The sequence below is a fragment of the Peromyscus maniculatus genome, chromosome 23 (assembly GCF_049852395.1).
Source record: "Peromyscus maniculatus bairdii isolate BWxNUB_F1_BW_parent chromosome 23, HU_Pman_BW_mat_3.1, whole genome shotgun sequence".
Classification (NCBI taxonomy): domain Eukaryota; kingdom Metazoa; phylum Chordata; class Mammalia; order Rodentia; family Cricetidae; genus Peromyscus; species Peromyscus maniculatus.
Genome location: NC_134874.1, coordinates 39,153,082 through 39,170,849, shown reverse-complemented (window position 1 = coordinate 39,170,849; position 17,768 = coordinate 39,153,082). Strand labels below are relative to the sequence as shown.

General features: G+C 35.5%; 1 protein-coding gene across 1 annotated transcript; it reads right to left on the bottom strand.

Annotated features, from left to right (window-relative positions):
* Nucleotides 1–333: 333 nt before the first annotated feature.
* LOC143270415 (vomeronasal type-2 receptor 116-like) lies at nt 334–17,545 on the bottom strand. Its single transcript, XM_076560341.1, has 7 exons — nt 17,531–17,545; nt 16,746–16,873; nt 7,919–8,210; nt 6,755–7,558; nt 5,779–6,006; nt 4,568–4,691; nt 334–1,262 (listed from the first exon to the last, which is right to left on the bottom strand). Exons 1-7 carry the CDS (start codon nt 17,543–17,545, stop codon nt 334–336), a joined length of 2,520 nt encoding a protein of 839 aa, XP_076416456.1.
* Nucleotides 17,546–17,768: the final 223 nt, after the last annotated feature.

Here is a 17,768-nt window from a genome sequence, read left to right as displayed (position 1 = left end):
AGGAAACCTAACAAGGGCATAAAAAAACATGGAAATGTATGATTATCATGTGGTGTTATAACGTTAAAGTTGCACAGTGTTGAAGAGGTGAAGAATACATACACATCTCATTCATCTCTCATTTAATATAGAGAGCACAATAATTTTTTATGAATTCAACTTTCTAATTTAGAGAAATTTGTAAATAATATTAGAATTGAGAGAATAAAGATGGATTTTATCAATAAAAGAAATCAAAACATATAAAATCTTAAATCACTATTTTATCTGTGACAACTGAAACCTGGGTGATAAACAAGATGGAAGACTTCTCTATAATAAGAAAAACATGGACTATGCCGTAAAATTGACTTTTCCTTTAAAATGTCCTTTGTTCCTAACATGATGAAGCACATTTCTATGTGGTTTGAACAAAATAATATGGCACTTAGGGATAAAGATGCAACCTAGGAGACCTGCACTGGAAGCCAAAATAGAGAAGACTTCTATGGCCACAGTGATTTTCCCCTTGGTGCTGTGGTAGACAGGGAGGAAGGTGACCCACACACTGAAGAACACCAACATGCTGAAACTGATGAACTTGGCTTCATTGAATGTGTCAGGCAGGTTCCTGGACAGGTAAGCCATAGTGTAGCTCCCAAGTGCCATGGAGCAGAGGTATGCCAGGACAGAATGAAAGGCAAGAGTGGAGCCCTTGTTGCATAGAATAATTATGTGTCCATGTTCAGTGTAAGCATCTGAGTCAATAAAGGGAGGAGAGGTGCTCACCCAAATTCCACAGATCACAAGTTGAATAAGAGTGCAGACAGGAATGATAAGATTAGTAGACCTGGATATCATTATCCACCTTATCAGTCTCCCTGGCAATGTGATCTTGAAAGCCAGAACCACAGTAACAGTTTTGGCCAAGACTGTGGAGTGAGCCACTGTGAATAAAACTGCAAATGTGTATTGCTGCAGGATACAGGTTGCTGTGTTGGGATGGCCAATGAAGAGCAATGGACACAGAAAACAGAAGATCAGAGTGATGAGCAGGATGTAAGAGAGAGCCTGATTGTTGGCCTTGACAATGGGAGTGTGGTGGTACTTCACAAAGATACCAAGAACACCAGCTGTTAGGGCAGAGAAGCCCAGGGCCAAGTAGGTGAGTGCCTTCCCCAAAGGGTCTTCATAAGACAGAAAAGTCACTGCTTTCTGGAGGCAGTCGTTCTGCTCTGTGTTTGCATATTGACTTTCTGGACACCTCACACAATGATCCATATCTACTGAGGAATTAAAGTTATTGTGAGTCTCTGCACAGTTTCTCATTTTATCTCAAGCCACTTCCCAGCACCAGCTCTCTGGCAGTTGCCCTCATATCCTTTTCATGTTTGAGACTCAAGTAAACAAGTGTTCAATAGTGATGATTACCATTCAATGGTGGTGATTACCAAATGATATCTAATCAACCATTCCACATCGATACTGACAAGTCTCTGCACAGTTTCTCATTTTATCTCAAGCCACTTCCCAGCACCAGCTCTCTGGCAGTTGCCCACATTTCCTTTTCATGTTTCAGACTCAAGTAAATAAATGTTAAATAGTGATGATTACCAAATGAGATCTAATCAACCATTCCACATCGATACTGACAAGTCTGTCCTTTTCATTGTTATATTTAAATATATTTTCAATTAAGTGATAATTTGTATTTTTATATTGCCATAAACTATTGAATTAAATTACATAAGCCTAACTTGATCATATCATCACCTCTTTCTGTATTCCCTTGTGTGACGTTTTCATGTGAGTTAAGTAAAAATTACATGCTTTGGTATGTCTTTCTTTTAATGTTTTTCTCAGTCCTAATATCAAAACTTATCTGTTTACATTGAATTTATTGAATTCTTCAAACTGTTCATTCTCTGATAATTCTTGTGGGAATGAGAATTATTAGATTCATAAAAGATGGAAAAAATCCCCTTGTGAATCTGTTTAATCATTCCCAGGGAGAAAATATCTGTTGAACAGATAGACATGAAACTCTGGGCTTAGTCTTAGATGATCATGGAATAAGTTTTGTAATACTTTATCATTATAATTTATGTTTCATCTTGAATTCAAAAGATACAATGTCAATCTATTTATTACATATTTTCATTAAAATATTTCCATTACATAACTTCAATTAAAATACTTGATATTTTGCAAAGTGAAATTTGCAGTTTAATTGGTGTTGAAAATTCTAATTAAAAATCTATGGAATTCATCTTTCTGGTAGACTCTGTAGCATCTTTTACTCCATTATCAGCATTTTATTTGTTTCTTCCAGATGTGCTTCCTGTTGTGCTCACACTCCTGAGGAAATTTGTCTCTGTTATATTCCATGTGTTTATTTCTATTGGTTTCCAACAAATGACGAGTGATACATCTGCACAACCCCATATATTATTTTGTAAATGCACAAGGTACATAAGTCATGATACACATTCAATAAAGATTTAAATATGAATTTTAAAATATAAATACAACTCACTCTATAGGATTTGAGGTTTAGGATTCATTATTTTCAAATATTAACATTTATGTTGTATATTCTTCTTTCTTATAATAATTTAAAGTGTCTCCTTAAACTACAAACATGCATTTGATATTGATGTTTTTAGTTTCCTCCAATGAATAAAATTAGCATGTTCATGAACTTACCATGTATATAGAGTACCTATACTTTGCATTAAGACTTTGATGGTCTGTATAGTCAGTCTCAATATGCATGTTTTAAATTTAGCAAATTAAAGCCACCAAAAATTTCTAGTTTCTATCTTTATAAAGTAAAGACATCTGCGTCTTCAGAAAAAACATTATGTTACTCAAAGTATTCCAATTAATATATGAAAAATTCTCACTAGACATTAATGTTGAGGAATCCTCGTTAACTTCCTCTCCATATTCAACATTGTGTTTGTGTGTGCTTTGAACATTCAGTGTTCTCAATTGTCTTATGCCTATTTTCTTGTCTTTTATATATTATGACATAAAGTTCCTCTACTTTGTCCACCTATTCCTGGAAAAAAGGGTTCTTCAAATTTAGTGCCCTACCTTGTTAAAAGATCAAGGGTTTGCATTTATGCATCACTTATTCACAATAGCATCATTCCAGAAGTCATGATAGGCCATTTCAAATAGTTTTCATGAGCCATTGTCCTATAATTTACCTCTTCTAGGTCTAATAATGCTTCCATTAACTTGTTTAAAAACAGAGACAATTGTATACAATGAATCAATGAGTACTTACTACATCCTTTAGCTTATGTTAATCAAATTAACACAGAAGTTATACAAATCTAGATTCAAATTCATGATACATAGCAACTATTGATTTAAAATAATTGTGTTCAATAAAAGATTCTCATAATAGGTTATTGACATACTTCCCTAGTGGTTATAGTCTGGTCCACAACAAGTTTTAGATTTAATATCTATGTTATGGAAGCATATCCCAATCCATGGACGTTACGGTGCTTGAATTTTTAATACTCATATGGGGATGGAGGAAAAATGGGAAGAAAGATACACTTTAAGGGAACGTTGAATGTTATTTTACTAGAAACCAAAATATGAAGGTAGATAAATGGTTCTGTGGTTCAAGATACTATTACTCTTAAGGAGGACCTAGTTTCAGTTTCAAGCACCCACAGAAATATCAATGCTCTCTGTGCCTCCATCTCCAGGATTTCTGCAACCCTCTTCTGACTTTCATGTGCACTAAGCATATACATGTGAACATACATCTATGCAGGCAAAACACTCACAGATAAAACAAAAGGAAAAAGATTCTAAAACAAAACATATTAAAACATGTATGCCGGGCGGTGGTGGCACACGCCTTTAATCCCAGCACTCGGGAGGCAGAGCCAGGTGGATCTCTGTGAGTTCGAGGCCAGCCTGGACTACCAAGTGAGTCCCAGGAAAGGCGCAAAGCTACACAGAGAAACCCTGTCTCGAAAACCAAAAAAAAAAAAAAAAAAAAAACATGTCCACAGGTAAATCAAATATGATCTTTCTGATCACATCTGATAAACCTAGAACCATGACTGAAATTATGCAATGTGTGGCATAAGGGTCCGATCCTTAAATATCTGCCAATCATGAACTAAATATGATTTGAAATGCAAGAAAATTCAGTATTTATAATGTGTGTTTGTGTGTGCATGTGTGTGTGCCTATGCATGTGTGTGCATGTGTGTGTGCCTGTGTGTGTGTGTGTGTGTGTGTGTGTGTGTGTGTGTGTGTGTGTGTGTGTGTGTGTGTTAAATGCCATGGTGAAATAAAGCAGACTATTCTGTGACTGGTAAATTTGTTCTCTGAAAGGAACAATGGCTCCAGGGGATCAAATATATGAAGCAAGTAAGAGATTCAACAGCCTGAGCACCATTTAAAATGATGATAAAATGAACCACATTATTTTTACTTCTAAGTGAAAAAAACCACAGGACTTATCTCTACTTTTCCTTCCCAGAACTTCTCAGCTTAGAAATTGCAGAACACTGAGGAGAGGTTGGAATACCCCAGTTAGACTGACACTTACCTGTCTCATTGGAAATTGCATTGTCTGGACAACGAGTGCAATCATAGCAGCAGGCAGCCTTGCCCTCCTGGGGTGATTTCCTGAATCCAGGAACACAGCTCTCACTGCACACAGAGTGAGGAAGCTGGGAATTAAATAGTGAAAAGGAAATAATCAGGAGTGTATAGTTTTAAAACAAAAAAATATTATTTCTCAATATTGGACAATGAGATGGCAAGGTTTTATAATTATTCTTTGCAGATTCTTGTTTTGATGCTTCTAATTTCAATATAGTATATACATGAAGATCATTGTGTTTAAATAATGGCCTAGAGATAATAGAAAACTGAACAATTGTGAAAAATAAGAGTTTTGGCAAAAAAAGATGTTTGCTAACTGAGTATACGTTTAAATGGGCAAGTGTAATGCCATCCTCTTCTTGTTGTATACTTTATGATGGTGGGTGTGAGAGTATCATTGTTTCCCAATGGTCATGGTTAATTCACATTTGTTTACTAGACAGGACTCAGTTAGTATATAAACTTCTCTCTGTGGCTTTCTTTGAGAGATGATCTACATTAAGGTATTTGAAGTGGGAAGGCATATTCAATAATTAGGTATTCCATTTCATTGGATGTAGTTAAGGACAGGAAATAAAATGAAGAAAGTATGAGAAGAGAGTGTTCACATCTGTCTACTTTCTGACTGGAGATACAACATGACTTACTTTCTCAGGTTCCTGCCATGATAGCCTGAATCATTATGAACTGCTCACACCAAGTGTGAACAATAAATCAATGTTTTTAAGTTATGTCAGCCTATTTTTTTTTGGTTGTTTGACAAATTGTCTCTTTTATCATCAGGAAGATATGTAATTAACCCATGTACATGAGCCCTCCATGCTACAGTGCATTGCCAGGTGATAAAAGCAAAATGATCATGTCCTGATATTTCCTAATCTGGGAGTCAAATTACTACTCATGACAGGTGGTTTCAGGTCAGGAAAGAAAACTTAATAAATAGACACTGTATTTATTATTGGAAAAATGTATCCAAAGATAAAAGTTTGGAAAACAAACAATCACATGCTGTATAAGGCAACAAAAACTTTCTCAAATGTCAGTAGTTTGGGGCATGTAGATGGGCATTCAGTAAGAAACCAACAATCTTACATCCACAAACACATCTCTATTGACATAAGGATCAAAACAATGAGATAAGATCCAGCCCACCTCTGCAAATCTTATACCCCACTGTACCATATGGTCAGACAGAAACAGTTCTTGGCCCTGTGGAGCATTTGGAGAAAATGTTCCAACTTTTATCTTTTGTCTGAGACCATCTGGAAAATTCCAGAGGTTGAGAATATCATAGTCTGAATCAAATATCCTTTGTGAATCCAAAACCATAAGTTTTTCAGCACCATTTTTGAAATGGATATTCTTGAGATATGGGTGTACCTAGAAGAAATGCAGAACTTTATGATAAATTTATTCCCAGAAAGGCTAAACAGAATCCAATGAAGGTATAGTTCTCAGTGTCCCAAATCCCTAACATTAATTGCAAGCTATACCAAGCTTTCAACATTTTAATGGATGAAGACTAAAGTTGAACATATCAGGTTTCTAGACTATTATTTCAAAAGAAAGAATTCACATATGCTTACACAATAACAAGTAGACAAACAAAAATATTTACTCCATGAATGTTAATTCACACAAATTACAAAACCTTGAAGTGCTAGCTATATCCAAATATTTAAGCAATCTGCTCAAAGTTTCAGTTTGTCAATTGGGGTGTTCATGTCCAAAATGTAATAAAATGGTCAGTTAGGAATCATAACCATAAATTCAGAATTTAAACTTTAAGGATGTAATAGCATTTGACGATTTAGGATTTAATTCTCCTATTTCTGTTCTGAAATATGCTTAAAAATAATGGGGTTTCAATTGGGGATAGCAAGATCTGATGTTAATTGTAACACAAAGTAGATGATGAGATACACACATTTAAACATTCTTATTACCACCCATTCATCATGAACAATAACACATGTGTCTGCAAAGACTTCTAGATGATGAATTTTATACAGTCTCTCAGGCACTTTTTGTAAAACCTGCCACTGTATACAATCATGTAGTGTGTTCTTTCAGAAACCTCACTATGTCACAGGGCTATGTATAAATTATACAGAAAGAGAGAAATTACCTCCCAAGGATAGGTATTTACCGCCCCATTGCTATGATGGTGGATTTCTACTTGTTTGACAGTCATCTCATGGAGACTGTGAGCCACAGCATATACAGAATTATATACATTGTAACTCTCTTCACTCATGTCCATTTCCAAAGCATTTCCAGGCAACATTTCCAAAGAAGCATTGGGTAGACAGTTAACCAAACTTTTACAATCAGGTCCAGAAAAAGAGCAATTGAAATATGTGTTCCAAAGAAGAGCAAGGATATGATCTCCTGGATATTTGGAAGGGTTGTATGTCTGGATAAACTTCCTAAAATCAGAAATCTCAGCATGGTGTTGTGCAAAAATGAGACTACCATGGAATGGATCAAATATGAAATAAGGAACATCAGTAGTTACTTCCCATTGTGACTTAATGATCCAGACTTTCCAAGCACTTGAATGTATACTTATATATATTATTAGAGCATATAAAGATTTAGTGACATCGTAAATGATAACCACATTTGCAGATGATTTCAGGATCTGTGGATGCATTGTTCTGGATTTAAAAACAGTGTTTATCCAGTTGAATGGAATCAATTCTACAAAAGCTACACACACTCTGTTTCTATCCATCTCTCCTCTCAAGTTGGATAGAATCTCAGCTGCATTGTGGTCATCTATGAGAACCAGTCCCACCCAGGTCCAGCTGAAATGAACCATCAAAATCACAATGCCATGTGACAGAAATATGTCCCTGGGTGCTGTCTGGTAGAGAGAAGAAAACTGGCCTCTGTCACTTAGGATAGTGTCAAATCGCCCAAAAGTAATCTAAAGAAAATTTCAAATAGGAAACAAGAGTGAAAAGATTGACATAGAATACAGTCTTATACCAGAGTTGACACTTTGGATTGGTATAGACTTATGCTCGTGGTATTTTAAACTCCCATCCTTTCTCTGGAGACATTTATGAAGAATTCATCACAAGAAACAGAGTTTTCTAAACACAGACTATAAGCTTCACCCTCTTTCTCTTCTCTCTCGTAAGCAAAGTATATAAGGACATAAACAAATGCCTGATTTATTCTCCAATAGATGAAAGTCACAGCCTCACTTTTTTACATTTGAAAACACCTGAAATGTCTCCAGTTTAATATGAGTTTCTTGTTCCCTCACAGCCATGTACCTCACCTGTGGATATTTGTAAAGATTCAGTAGTCTCCCAATTTGTATAGACGTTTCCCATGATGTTCCTGTAAGTAAAGCAGCAGGCTTGTTCTCCCTTCTACATGTGTAATTGGGGATATTCATTCTCATTCCTATGAGGAAAAGTAAAGTTTCCTGCAGAATATCCAGGTGATTGTTTACGACATTATAGAGCTCAAATCCTAGAGATGTGTTGGGTAAAATGTGAGTGTTCCTGTTGATCTCCTCAATGGCAAATATGAAGGCCAAAGAAAACTGGTAGCTCCTCAGTTTGAACCTGAAGAGAAAGATTGCCAATACTTATGATGGGGACTCATATCATATCTTTCGGTAAGATGTTGGGTCACATCCTGATGATATAGTAACAATGGCTTTTATACTGTCAATATTATATATCTACAAACACTTTTTGTCATCAGGGTAATGGTTGTAGATTCAATGTCATGGTATATAAGGTTAGTGATGTTTTAATTAAATTTCTGGACTGGAACATTGACCTGGACTGATATAAACCTTGGAATCTCTAGGATGGGAAAACACAAACATAATTCTTTGATGCTCTAGTGAAATAACCAGGAGAGGGACACTTCCATCCTTTAAGGTTTAATTGTTCTGTACTATAAAAACTCCAAGGCTCCCACACCACATTCACTCTGTCTGTATATAGATGGAGACTGCAGCCTTTCAGTTCTTCTGATTAAAGACCAATGACGCTTATGGGGATGTCTGCCTGTGTCACATGCATCAACCCCAAGCAATCTTGGAAATGAACCTGGCAGGGGTTATAGCTTCCCACACCCATGCACATCTCTTTGAACAACCTTCCTCTCTCCCATTGCCATCCCACTTTCCTTTCTAAGAGTCATACAATGACAAGCAGAATGACTGAGTGAGTTTCCTGTATTTTAACAGCCTATAATCATGACTTAAACCCTCTTGGGTACTTTGTGCTATTTGTTTTATTTTCCTCTGTTGCCTGCCTCTTTCTTTATTCTTTCACTATGTTCTTACCTCCCACACAAAGTGAATTACACAACAGCTTTGAAAGCCCTGATAATAGATGAAATTATATTACTCTGAAGCTGAGTTCAATTTGAACAGAAAATATGACATGGTTTATTGAACACATGACTTGAGGATCCTCATCAAATGAAAGCAACTATGTAGCTTGGCTGCTAACATTGCTAATGGTATGATAAAGAATGCATATGCCATGTGACTTCTACACCATCTTGGTAAATGTGACCACTTTGGACAGTCCAAAATGGTGGCCACTATTATATGCCACAGTCCCATTGAGTCAAATGGGATCCCCATGCCCATTTAACATATGACAATGGAGAAAATATCAGACCTCTATGGTGTTTTTTTGTCATTTTTAAATATATTTTCCTCTGTTTTTTGAAATTAATAGGTTAATACATGATATAATTACTGGCTTCTAAAGAGATCCTAACACGTATCCCAATCGAGACTCTAAGCATAAATGGCCTTGTGAGAGACAAGCTGAAGCCAGGAAAGTGCTATTATGTCAAACTCTACTGGGTCTCACTGCTAATTCTGACTGGAAAGTCCAAGTTAATATTCTTCTAATTGAGATAAAATGTCCTTTGCCCCTTATGCTCCATTGTTCTCTGTAACTTTGCTTTTGTTTCTGCCCAAATTAACAACATGTTGACTAAAGATCCATCTATTAAGTTTCCCTTTTACAATGAAAAAATAAAAATCTAATCCCAACCAACATTCATGATAAAAGCTTGGTTTATTAGAATTTGTCGTTTGTATTAATTGTGTCTAGACTATCCATATGAAATTATGGTTTGTTGTTCATATCATGTATTTAATAACAAAATGATTATGAGTAAATGTTCCTGTTAAGTAAATTTTCTGATTTGACCCTCCCTAGATCATTTTGGTGTTAGTAATACTAAACCTAAAAAAAATCTTAAATAAAATCAATCTGACCAAGTAGATAAAATAGATAGAAATGACCATGCTTCTGCACACTTCTTTGGAACAATTTACCTGAGGTTTTAAATATAAATTTAATGTCTACATTTAAGTTGAAGACATGTGAAATCATACAATTATGGTCAAAATGATATCTACTTGATAGCTATCACAACTCTAGTTCTACAATATGTTTCATATTCCTTAAGGTTATCCATTACCTTTAAGATATTATTGTTCCTAAAACAGGATATGTTACTCATATTGGAAATTTTCCATTCTTTATGTACAAATAAGTTATATCTGTGATTTCAAATTTGATATATATATATATGCATACATGTATGAATGCATATACAGAAATAAATATTTTAATGATTATAAGGATATTTCTCACCAATGAAGCCTCATTAAAACAAATAAATGAATAAATATGTGTTTGAAGATCCAACAGGGATTTTGTCCTATTAGTTAAATTAGAAAACAGTCTCTTTCATTCCTTCAATTGACTAAAAGGACCACAGAGGGACATCTTAATAGTTAATACAACTTTAAGAGATAAGTAGGTTACTTGACAATATTTTTAAAAGGTTGAAGGGGAATATTTATGTACGAAATGATAAATTATCTTCACACATACTGAGTAAAGAATTTTCAGTGTGACTAACTCTGTGTCATCACACTCTCATCAGGAAGACCTTACTTATTTTCGGTAAGTATTCCTCATGAATTCATGGGTTCTCTATGGAGAACTTTGATGAGAATGAAATTTGGTGTCACTGAGACCTTAAAGAGAAGAGACAGATTTTACTTAAGGCCTCCCCATTGATAGAATATTCTCACAATACATAGTAGATGAATTTGATAAGCCTCTTATGTCTCGTGGTCTGTTCATTTGGATACAAATCACATCAAAAGGAGTTATCATTGTGTATTCATTTAGCAAGGTGTGGGTTTGCAATGGCTAATTTTGGTTATCTACATCACTATGTATAATCTGAACCTTAGAGGTAGCGAAACAGTCTTTTAATCCAGTTATTTTAGACACGTATTTAATCTGGTACTTTAGGCAGGAAGACACTCCTTTAATGCAGTTCATATATGATGGAAGCCTATGTAAGGACATGGGAGAAGGAAACTTTGATTTCTGTTCGCTTGCTACCACCTCACTACCAAGTCCATTCCTTCACTGGCATTACATCTTCTGAATTCCAGAATATATATCATGATATGTGGCCTTGACATTTCTAATCCTGGGATTTACCTTTATCCTCTACATCATGTATTCAAAGTACTATATGTATACATGCAAATGTGAAAAGTTTAAAAAAAAAAAACACTGAGTAGTAATACACACATAATAACTAAACTGGCAACAGAGATAAAATAAAGCTTCATTTGTAGAATAAAAATAAAACAAATCTTTTAAATAGAAAAAAATTCAGAGAATTTGAAAGCTAAAGTATTCATGCTATAATATTTTATTCACAAATTCAAGAAACACACAACACACACACACACACACACACACACGTATTTGAAGAATTAGAAAAGAAAAGAAAGATGCGTCCTGCTTTCGTATCCATTCTGTAAGGCTATGTCTTTTCATAGGTGAATTAAGTCCATTGATATTAAGGGATATTAATGACAAGTGATTGTTCATCCCTGTTATTTTTTGGTGGTAGTGTGTGTGTACTTCTCTTCTTTGGGGTTTAATGCTGTGGCTTTATCTATTGCCTGTGTTTTTGAGGTTGTATCTGACTTCCTTAGGTTGGAATTTTCCTTCTAGTGCTTCTGTAGGGCTGGGTTTGTGGGTAAGTATTTTTTAAATCTGGCTTTGTCTTGGAATGTCTTGTTCATTCCATCTATGATGACTGAAAGTTTTGCTGGGTATATTAGTCTGGGCTGACATCCATGGTCTCTTAGTGTCTGCATTACATCTGTCCAGGTCCTTCTGGCTAATTGTCGTGCTAGAAACCCCATCCAATGACTGAGGGAACCAGATGCAGAGATCCACGGTCAGGCCCCAGGTGGAGCTCCAGGAGTTCAATTGGTGAGAAAGAGGAGGGTTTGTATGAGCGAGAATTGTTGAGACCAAGGTTGGGAAAAGCACAGGGACAAATATACAAATGAAAGGAAACACATGAACTATGAACCAATTGCTGAGGAGCCCCCAACTGGATCAGGTCCTCCGGATAAATAAGAAAGTTGATTAGCTTGATCTGCTTGGGAGGCATCCAGACAGTGGGAGCAGAATCTGTCCTCAGTGCATGAACTGGCAGTTTGGAACCTGGGGCTTATACAGGGACACTTGGCTCAGCCTGAGAGGAGAGGACTGGACCTGCCTGGACTGAATCTACCAGGTTGAACTCAATCCTCAGGGGAGTATTTGCCCTGGAGGAGATGGGAATGGGGGGTGGGCTGGGGGAAAGGCAGAGGTGAGGTTGGGGGGTAGAAGGGGGGAAATCGAGGGAATACTTGGCTGATATGTAAAATTAAATTTAATAAATAAATTGTAAAAAATGAAAAAAAAGAAGAGAATGTTCTCATCATGAAAAATGGTTAATATTTTGTAGAAATGTGTATCTAGTTATGTAAATATATTGCAATAAACTTAATTTTATACTGAAAAGTTAATTAAAAATAAAATTAAAAAATGGATTTTAATTACAAAACCAAACAATAACTAAAAAATGATAAGAATATTATTCATAGTGATAGAAAATCTCCATGACTGAATGTAGAGTTTTCTGGAGGCCAGAAGTGGAATTACTGTTTCATATGTCATTTTATTTCTATTTTAAAAATTTGATGAGCCTCCAAAACAATTTCCCTAATATCTCTGTACATCTCAATGCACACCAATATCAAATAATGATTTCTGTTTGCCAACAGACTTTCAAATGCACATGATTAGATTTCTTGATGATAATCATTATAGTGGAGTAAGCTTGTACTTCTAGATAGTTGTAATTACATTTACACATCAGTGGTACAGCCAAACATTTTTTAGGCAAGGAGGAAAATGAACAGTTCAGAACAAAGATCCTATACAACAAAGGCAGCTGACAGGCTGGGTACCAACATGCAGTAGAGTGAAAAGCAACTGTTACCTACAACTTGTATAGGAATCAATTCAAAATAATCACAGTCCTTACCTTAAAACATGAAACACTGAATGTGATAGGAGAATACACAGCTAATAATTGTCAAGACATTAATGTAGGCAAGAACTTACTGAAGAGAATACCAGTGATACACAAATTAGCCTTAGATATCAAAAGAAGGAATCGCACAAAATGAATATGGAATGACAAAATAGTATTCTCTACATCAAAGAAAACTGTCATCACAACACCATATAATGGGAGAAAACACATTCCATATGTTCTTTAGTTCTTGAACTAATGTCAAATATTTTCAGATAACTGAAGGAGTTTTAAATCAAGGTAACACAGCCTCCAACCAACAAACCGGTAATAACATGAACTAATCTTCTACCAAAGAAAAACTCACACAGGTAGCACCTACTTTACAAAATTTTTAACATCACTGATCACCAAGTAAATGTAAAACTAAAATTAAGCATTGATTGTTTCCAGTAATTGGTGTAGAGCAATAACTAAGATACATGAGCAGAAAGAGAAAAAGAACAAAATGTCCACTATGGATTTCTGAATGTTTTTCAATTCACATCATTTCCATTGAAAAATCAAAGGAGATAGAATATGTTAGCAATTCACTTAAAAGGATAATATGAAAGACTGGAAAAATTAATGGGGGGTTAATCCATTGATATTTCAGGGAACTTTAAATGACATGCAGATCACATTATTAATGAAAGTAAATGGAATAGAAGAAATGAAGTACTTATATTTGTAGACTGTGGGTATACATGAAAAAAATGAATAGTGAAGTTAAGAACAGAAAGCTTTTGATCAATCTTGAAATTCATATTTTTATGTTTACAAAAAGAAATGTGGACCTATTTGAAAGGAATTGTGAGAAATTTTAGAATAACCACAAAGCAAATCTTTGTCCTGTAATATGAAATACATTTATTGGGAAGAGAGCACCTAATTAGAAACATTGTGAAGTCCAAACTATCAAGGAATATATTCTCCATGAAACTGAAAACCTTCTGTAAGGCAAAGGAAACTGTCAAAAGAACAAAACAGCAGTCTACAGAATGGGAAAAGATCTTAAGCAACTCCATATCTGACAGAGGGCTGATCTCCAAAATATACTAAAATCAGGAAACTAAATATTAAGAAACCAAAAAATCCAATTAAAAAATGTGGTACAGAACTAAACAGAGGTTCTCAACAGAAGAATCTCAACTGGCGAAGAATCACTTAAAGAAATGTTCGACATCCTTAGCCATGAGCCAAATGCAAATAAAAAGAACACTGGTCATCCATCTTACACATGTAAAAATGGCTAAGATCAAAAACTCAAGTGACAGCTCATGCTGGTGAGAATGTGGAGCTAGAGGAACACTCCTAAAATAATGGAGGGAATGAAAACTTGTGCAGCCACTTTGAAAATCAATATATTGGTTTCTCAGGAAGGTAAACATAGTTGTAGATCAAGACCCAGCTATACCACTCCTAGAAAATACACCCAAAGGATGCTCTACCATATCACAATGGGTTTTGTCCAACTGTGTTCATAGCAGCTTTATTTGTAGTAGCCATGAACTAGAAACAACCTAGATGCCTTTTAACTGGTGAGTGTATGAAGAAATTGTGGCACATTAACACAATGAAGTATTACTCAGTTTTAAAAAAAAATAACATCAGCCGGGCGGTGGTGGCGCATGCCTTTAATCCCAGCACTCGGGAGGCAGAGCCAGGCGGATCTCTGTGAGTTCGAGGCCAGCCTGGGCTACCAAGTGAGTTCCAGGAAAGGCGCAAAGCTACACAGAGAAACCCTGTCTTGAAAAACCAAAAAATAAATAAATAAATAACATCATGAAATTTTGTGGCAAATGGATGGAACCAGAAAAGGTCATCCTGGGTGAGTTAACCCAGACTCAGAAACACAAACATGGTATGTACTCACTTATAAGTGGATATTAGCTATAAATGAGAACTACACTACAATTAACAGACCCATAGAAGCTAAGTAACAAGAGGGGATCATCCGATGGGAGAGAGGGTTGCTTGTTTCAGTTTCTGAACACAACAGATCTACTTGTAATTGTATTGTTCAAATGCCATATTGACTTGTCATGTAAGCTTTACCTTTAAGTGAATGTTAAAAAATGATGCTCATAGATGAGTAGAGAGATTCTCTGTTTGGAGTCTCTTAGGGGATATTGTGGTCCACTCATAAAATACATTTAAAAAATGTACCTGACAAGGAAACTAGCCATCCTGCTCATATGAATTAATACACATTAATCTGAAAGGAAATACTTCCTTGTAATATGTATATATACCTAGTATAAATAGTTATATATATATATATATATATATATATATATAATATATATATATATTTTAAAAAAATTAGGACTGCATGAAAGTAAAATAAAATTAGAAATTAAGACACAAAAATATTAAAGTGATGAATATATTCCTGGCCACACATTCCATGTACATTTTGTTACAATTATCAGAAAGAAAATACCTATGTGCATACAATCAAAATGTGAGGAAAACCAAGCATGAGAGGAAAATACAAAAGAAACCCACATTCCACATAAGGGCACATAGGCACACTCCTGTAAATGGATTTCTGTCACCACATTTGCCGTGTCTATTTCAGACTAAGCTGTCAATACATACTTATATCTATCAACTTTGCCTCCCTGATCATTTTTCCTGCTCTATATCCCCAGAACAGATGAATTAGCACTGCATCCAGGTTTCAGCAAAAACACAATTGTATCAGCATGACCTAAATGTATCTTCTTTCTTAATTGTCCACCTGCTCACTACTCACCTGTACCTTGTTTCTGCTTTTCCCATTTTACAGGGTGTTGTTCTAAATTAAATGCACGCCATCTTCCCCCATTTCAGACCTTAATAAGTGGATTCTATGGCTACAGGAATGTCTGCATGGAATAAAACAAATCCCATATCCTTCACAAAGACTCCTGCTTAGACATTTCTCTCCAGCAGAGGCCACTCAATGCTACTGCCATTGTCTGCCATGGCCTCTAATCCAACTGGCATCAAACTAGATACAACCAGCAGAGGTCACCAACAATATCTATGTGCCTTGCAGAACACAGCCCTACCAGATGTAAATAATTAGAAAAACTGGAATGAAATGGAGAGTATGGTGCAAGAATGACAGAATCTAAAAGATTACTTATCAGAATTATACACAAAAATTATATTTCATTTTGAAATCATTTTAACAGATGAGATCCCAAAACTAAGTTCTCATATTCTGACTTCCAAAACAGCAGCAGCTAGCAAGGCAGTCCCTGTCACTCTATCATCATATGAAGACTCTGTAGTCACTGCAATTAATAGCATTACATATTCTCAAAGGGAAAAAACTACACTTTAACAACTGTCTAAAACAATGTGTCAACTTTTGAAAATCATTGTCTCTGTGGAGAAAGCCATAAAAATGTCTTACCCATGAATAACAAAATGCAAGGCAGAGGAATGTAGAGAGATTCAGAGTACCAACCTTACTAAATAACATGAATTAAAACAAACCCTTCTTTCTTTGAGGGATGAAAAAAGGGAACAGGAGGAAGACACACCTGGAAAAGAGTTCTGTGTATACAAGAGAGGGAATGCCAGGATGGAAAATGAAAGTTAAATTCATGTGAATGCAAACTTAGTTGAGGACAATGAAATCCGAATTCTGGAAAGGAATAAATTTTAAAAGCACTTACTGTATTGCCTTTTCTTCTTCACATCTAGAATCATATATATCCATGAAGTAATAATTAACAAGTGAAAAAAGTGCAGCAATCGTCACATTTCCATCACTATGTAAAGGACTTAGTGACTTTAAATCGCACTGAAAAGCATCAAAGGAATTAAGAGTAACAAGAGTCTGCAGGAGCAAGAAAAGAAAAATCCAAGAGAACATCATAAAATACAAGTGTCTACCACAGTGTAACACAGATTCCAATGTGTTCAGCAGCTACTTATAGAGCTCAAGTATTTGTGAGCACAAGAGTTTGTACTAGTTTTGGTGACTGACATCATCACTCTAATCACAGATATTTTTGACAAGCCTCTTCTACACTCCATGGAGAATTGTGGACAATTTTCTTCCCTGAGACTTCCCATCTGAGACCCTGCACTCAGGATAAAAACAAGTTTCAAACTCATTTGGGATCTTCTTTATCCACAGGCCCCATGACTTCATCTAGGAAGACAGAACAGCAAGACTCCAGTGATGACTCCACTTGAATGGACTTGGCAAGAACACTCTATCACAAAAGTTACATGAGACAGTGACTCAGGATGATGCAAAGACCTTGCAAGGGAGGATGCCAAGGGAGACATGAAGGAAAACATTCTGGGAAATGTCCCAACCAGATATAGTTCAATGAAAATCAGTAGGACATCCTGCTTTTTAAAACTGATTATTCCCTATGCCAATCTATCTTGTCAATGGCCTGGGGGAATATAAAAACACTTTTTCTACAAACCTTGCATGTTTGCATACCAAAATTTCTTCCATGTTCCCATATACTTCAAAATTTCTCTTTACCCCCCTTGGGAAATGGATAGGCTGAATTCACTAATTCCAAATTAATGGCTCAATCAATGGGGAGATTATGTTTTCTGTTTACTTTTCGAACTCAGACTTACTGTGCTTTGTTTGATTTTTCAATGTTGAATCATTCCTTTAATATAAAATCCCAATCACTCCCTAGATCCAGAGAAAAGATTCAGACACTATG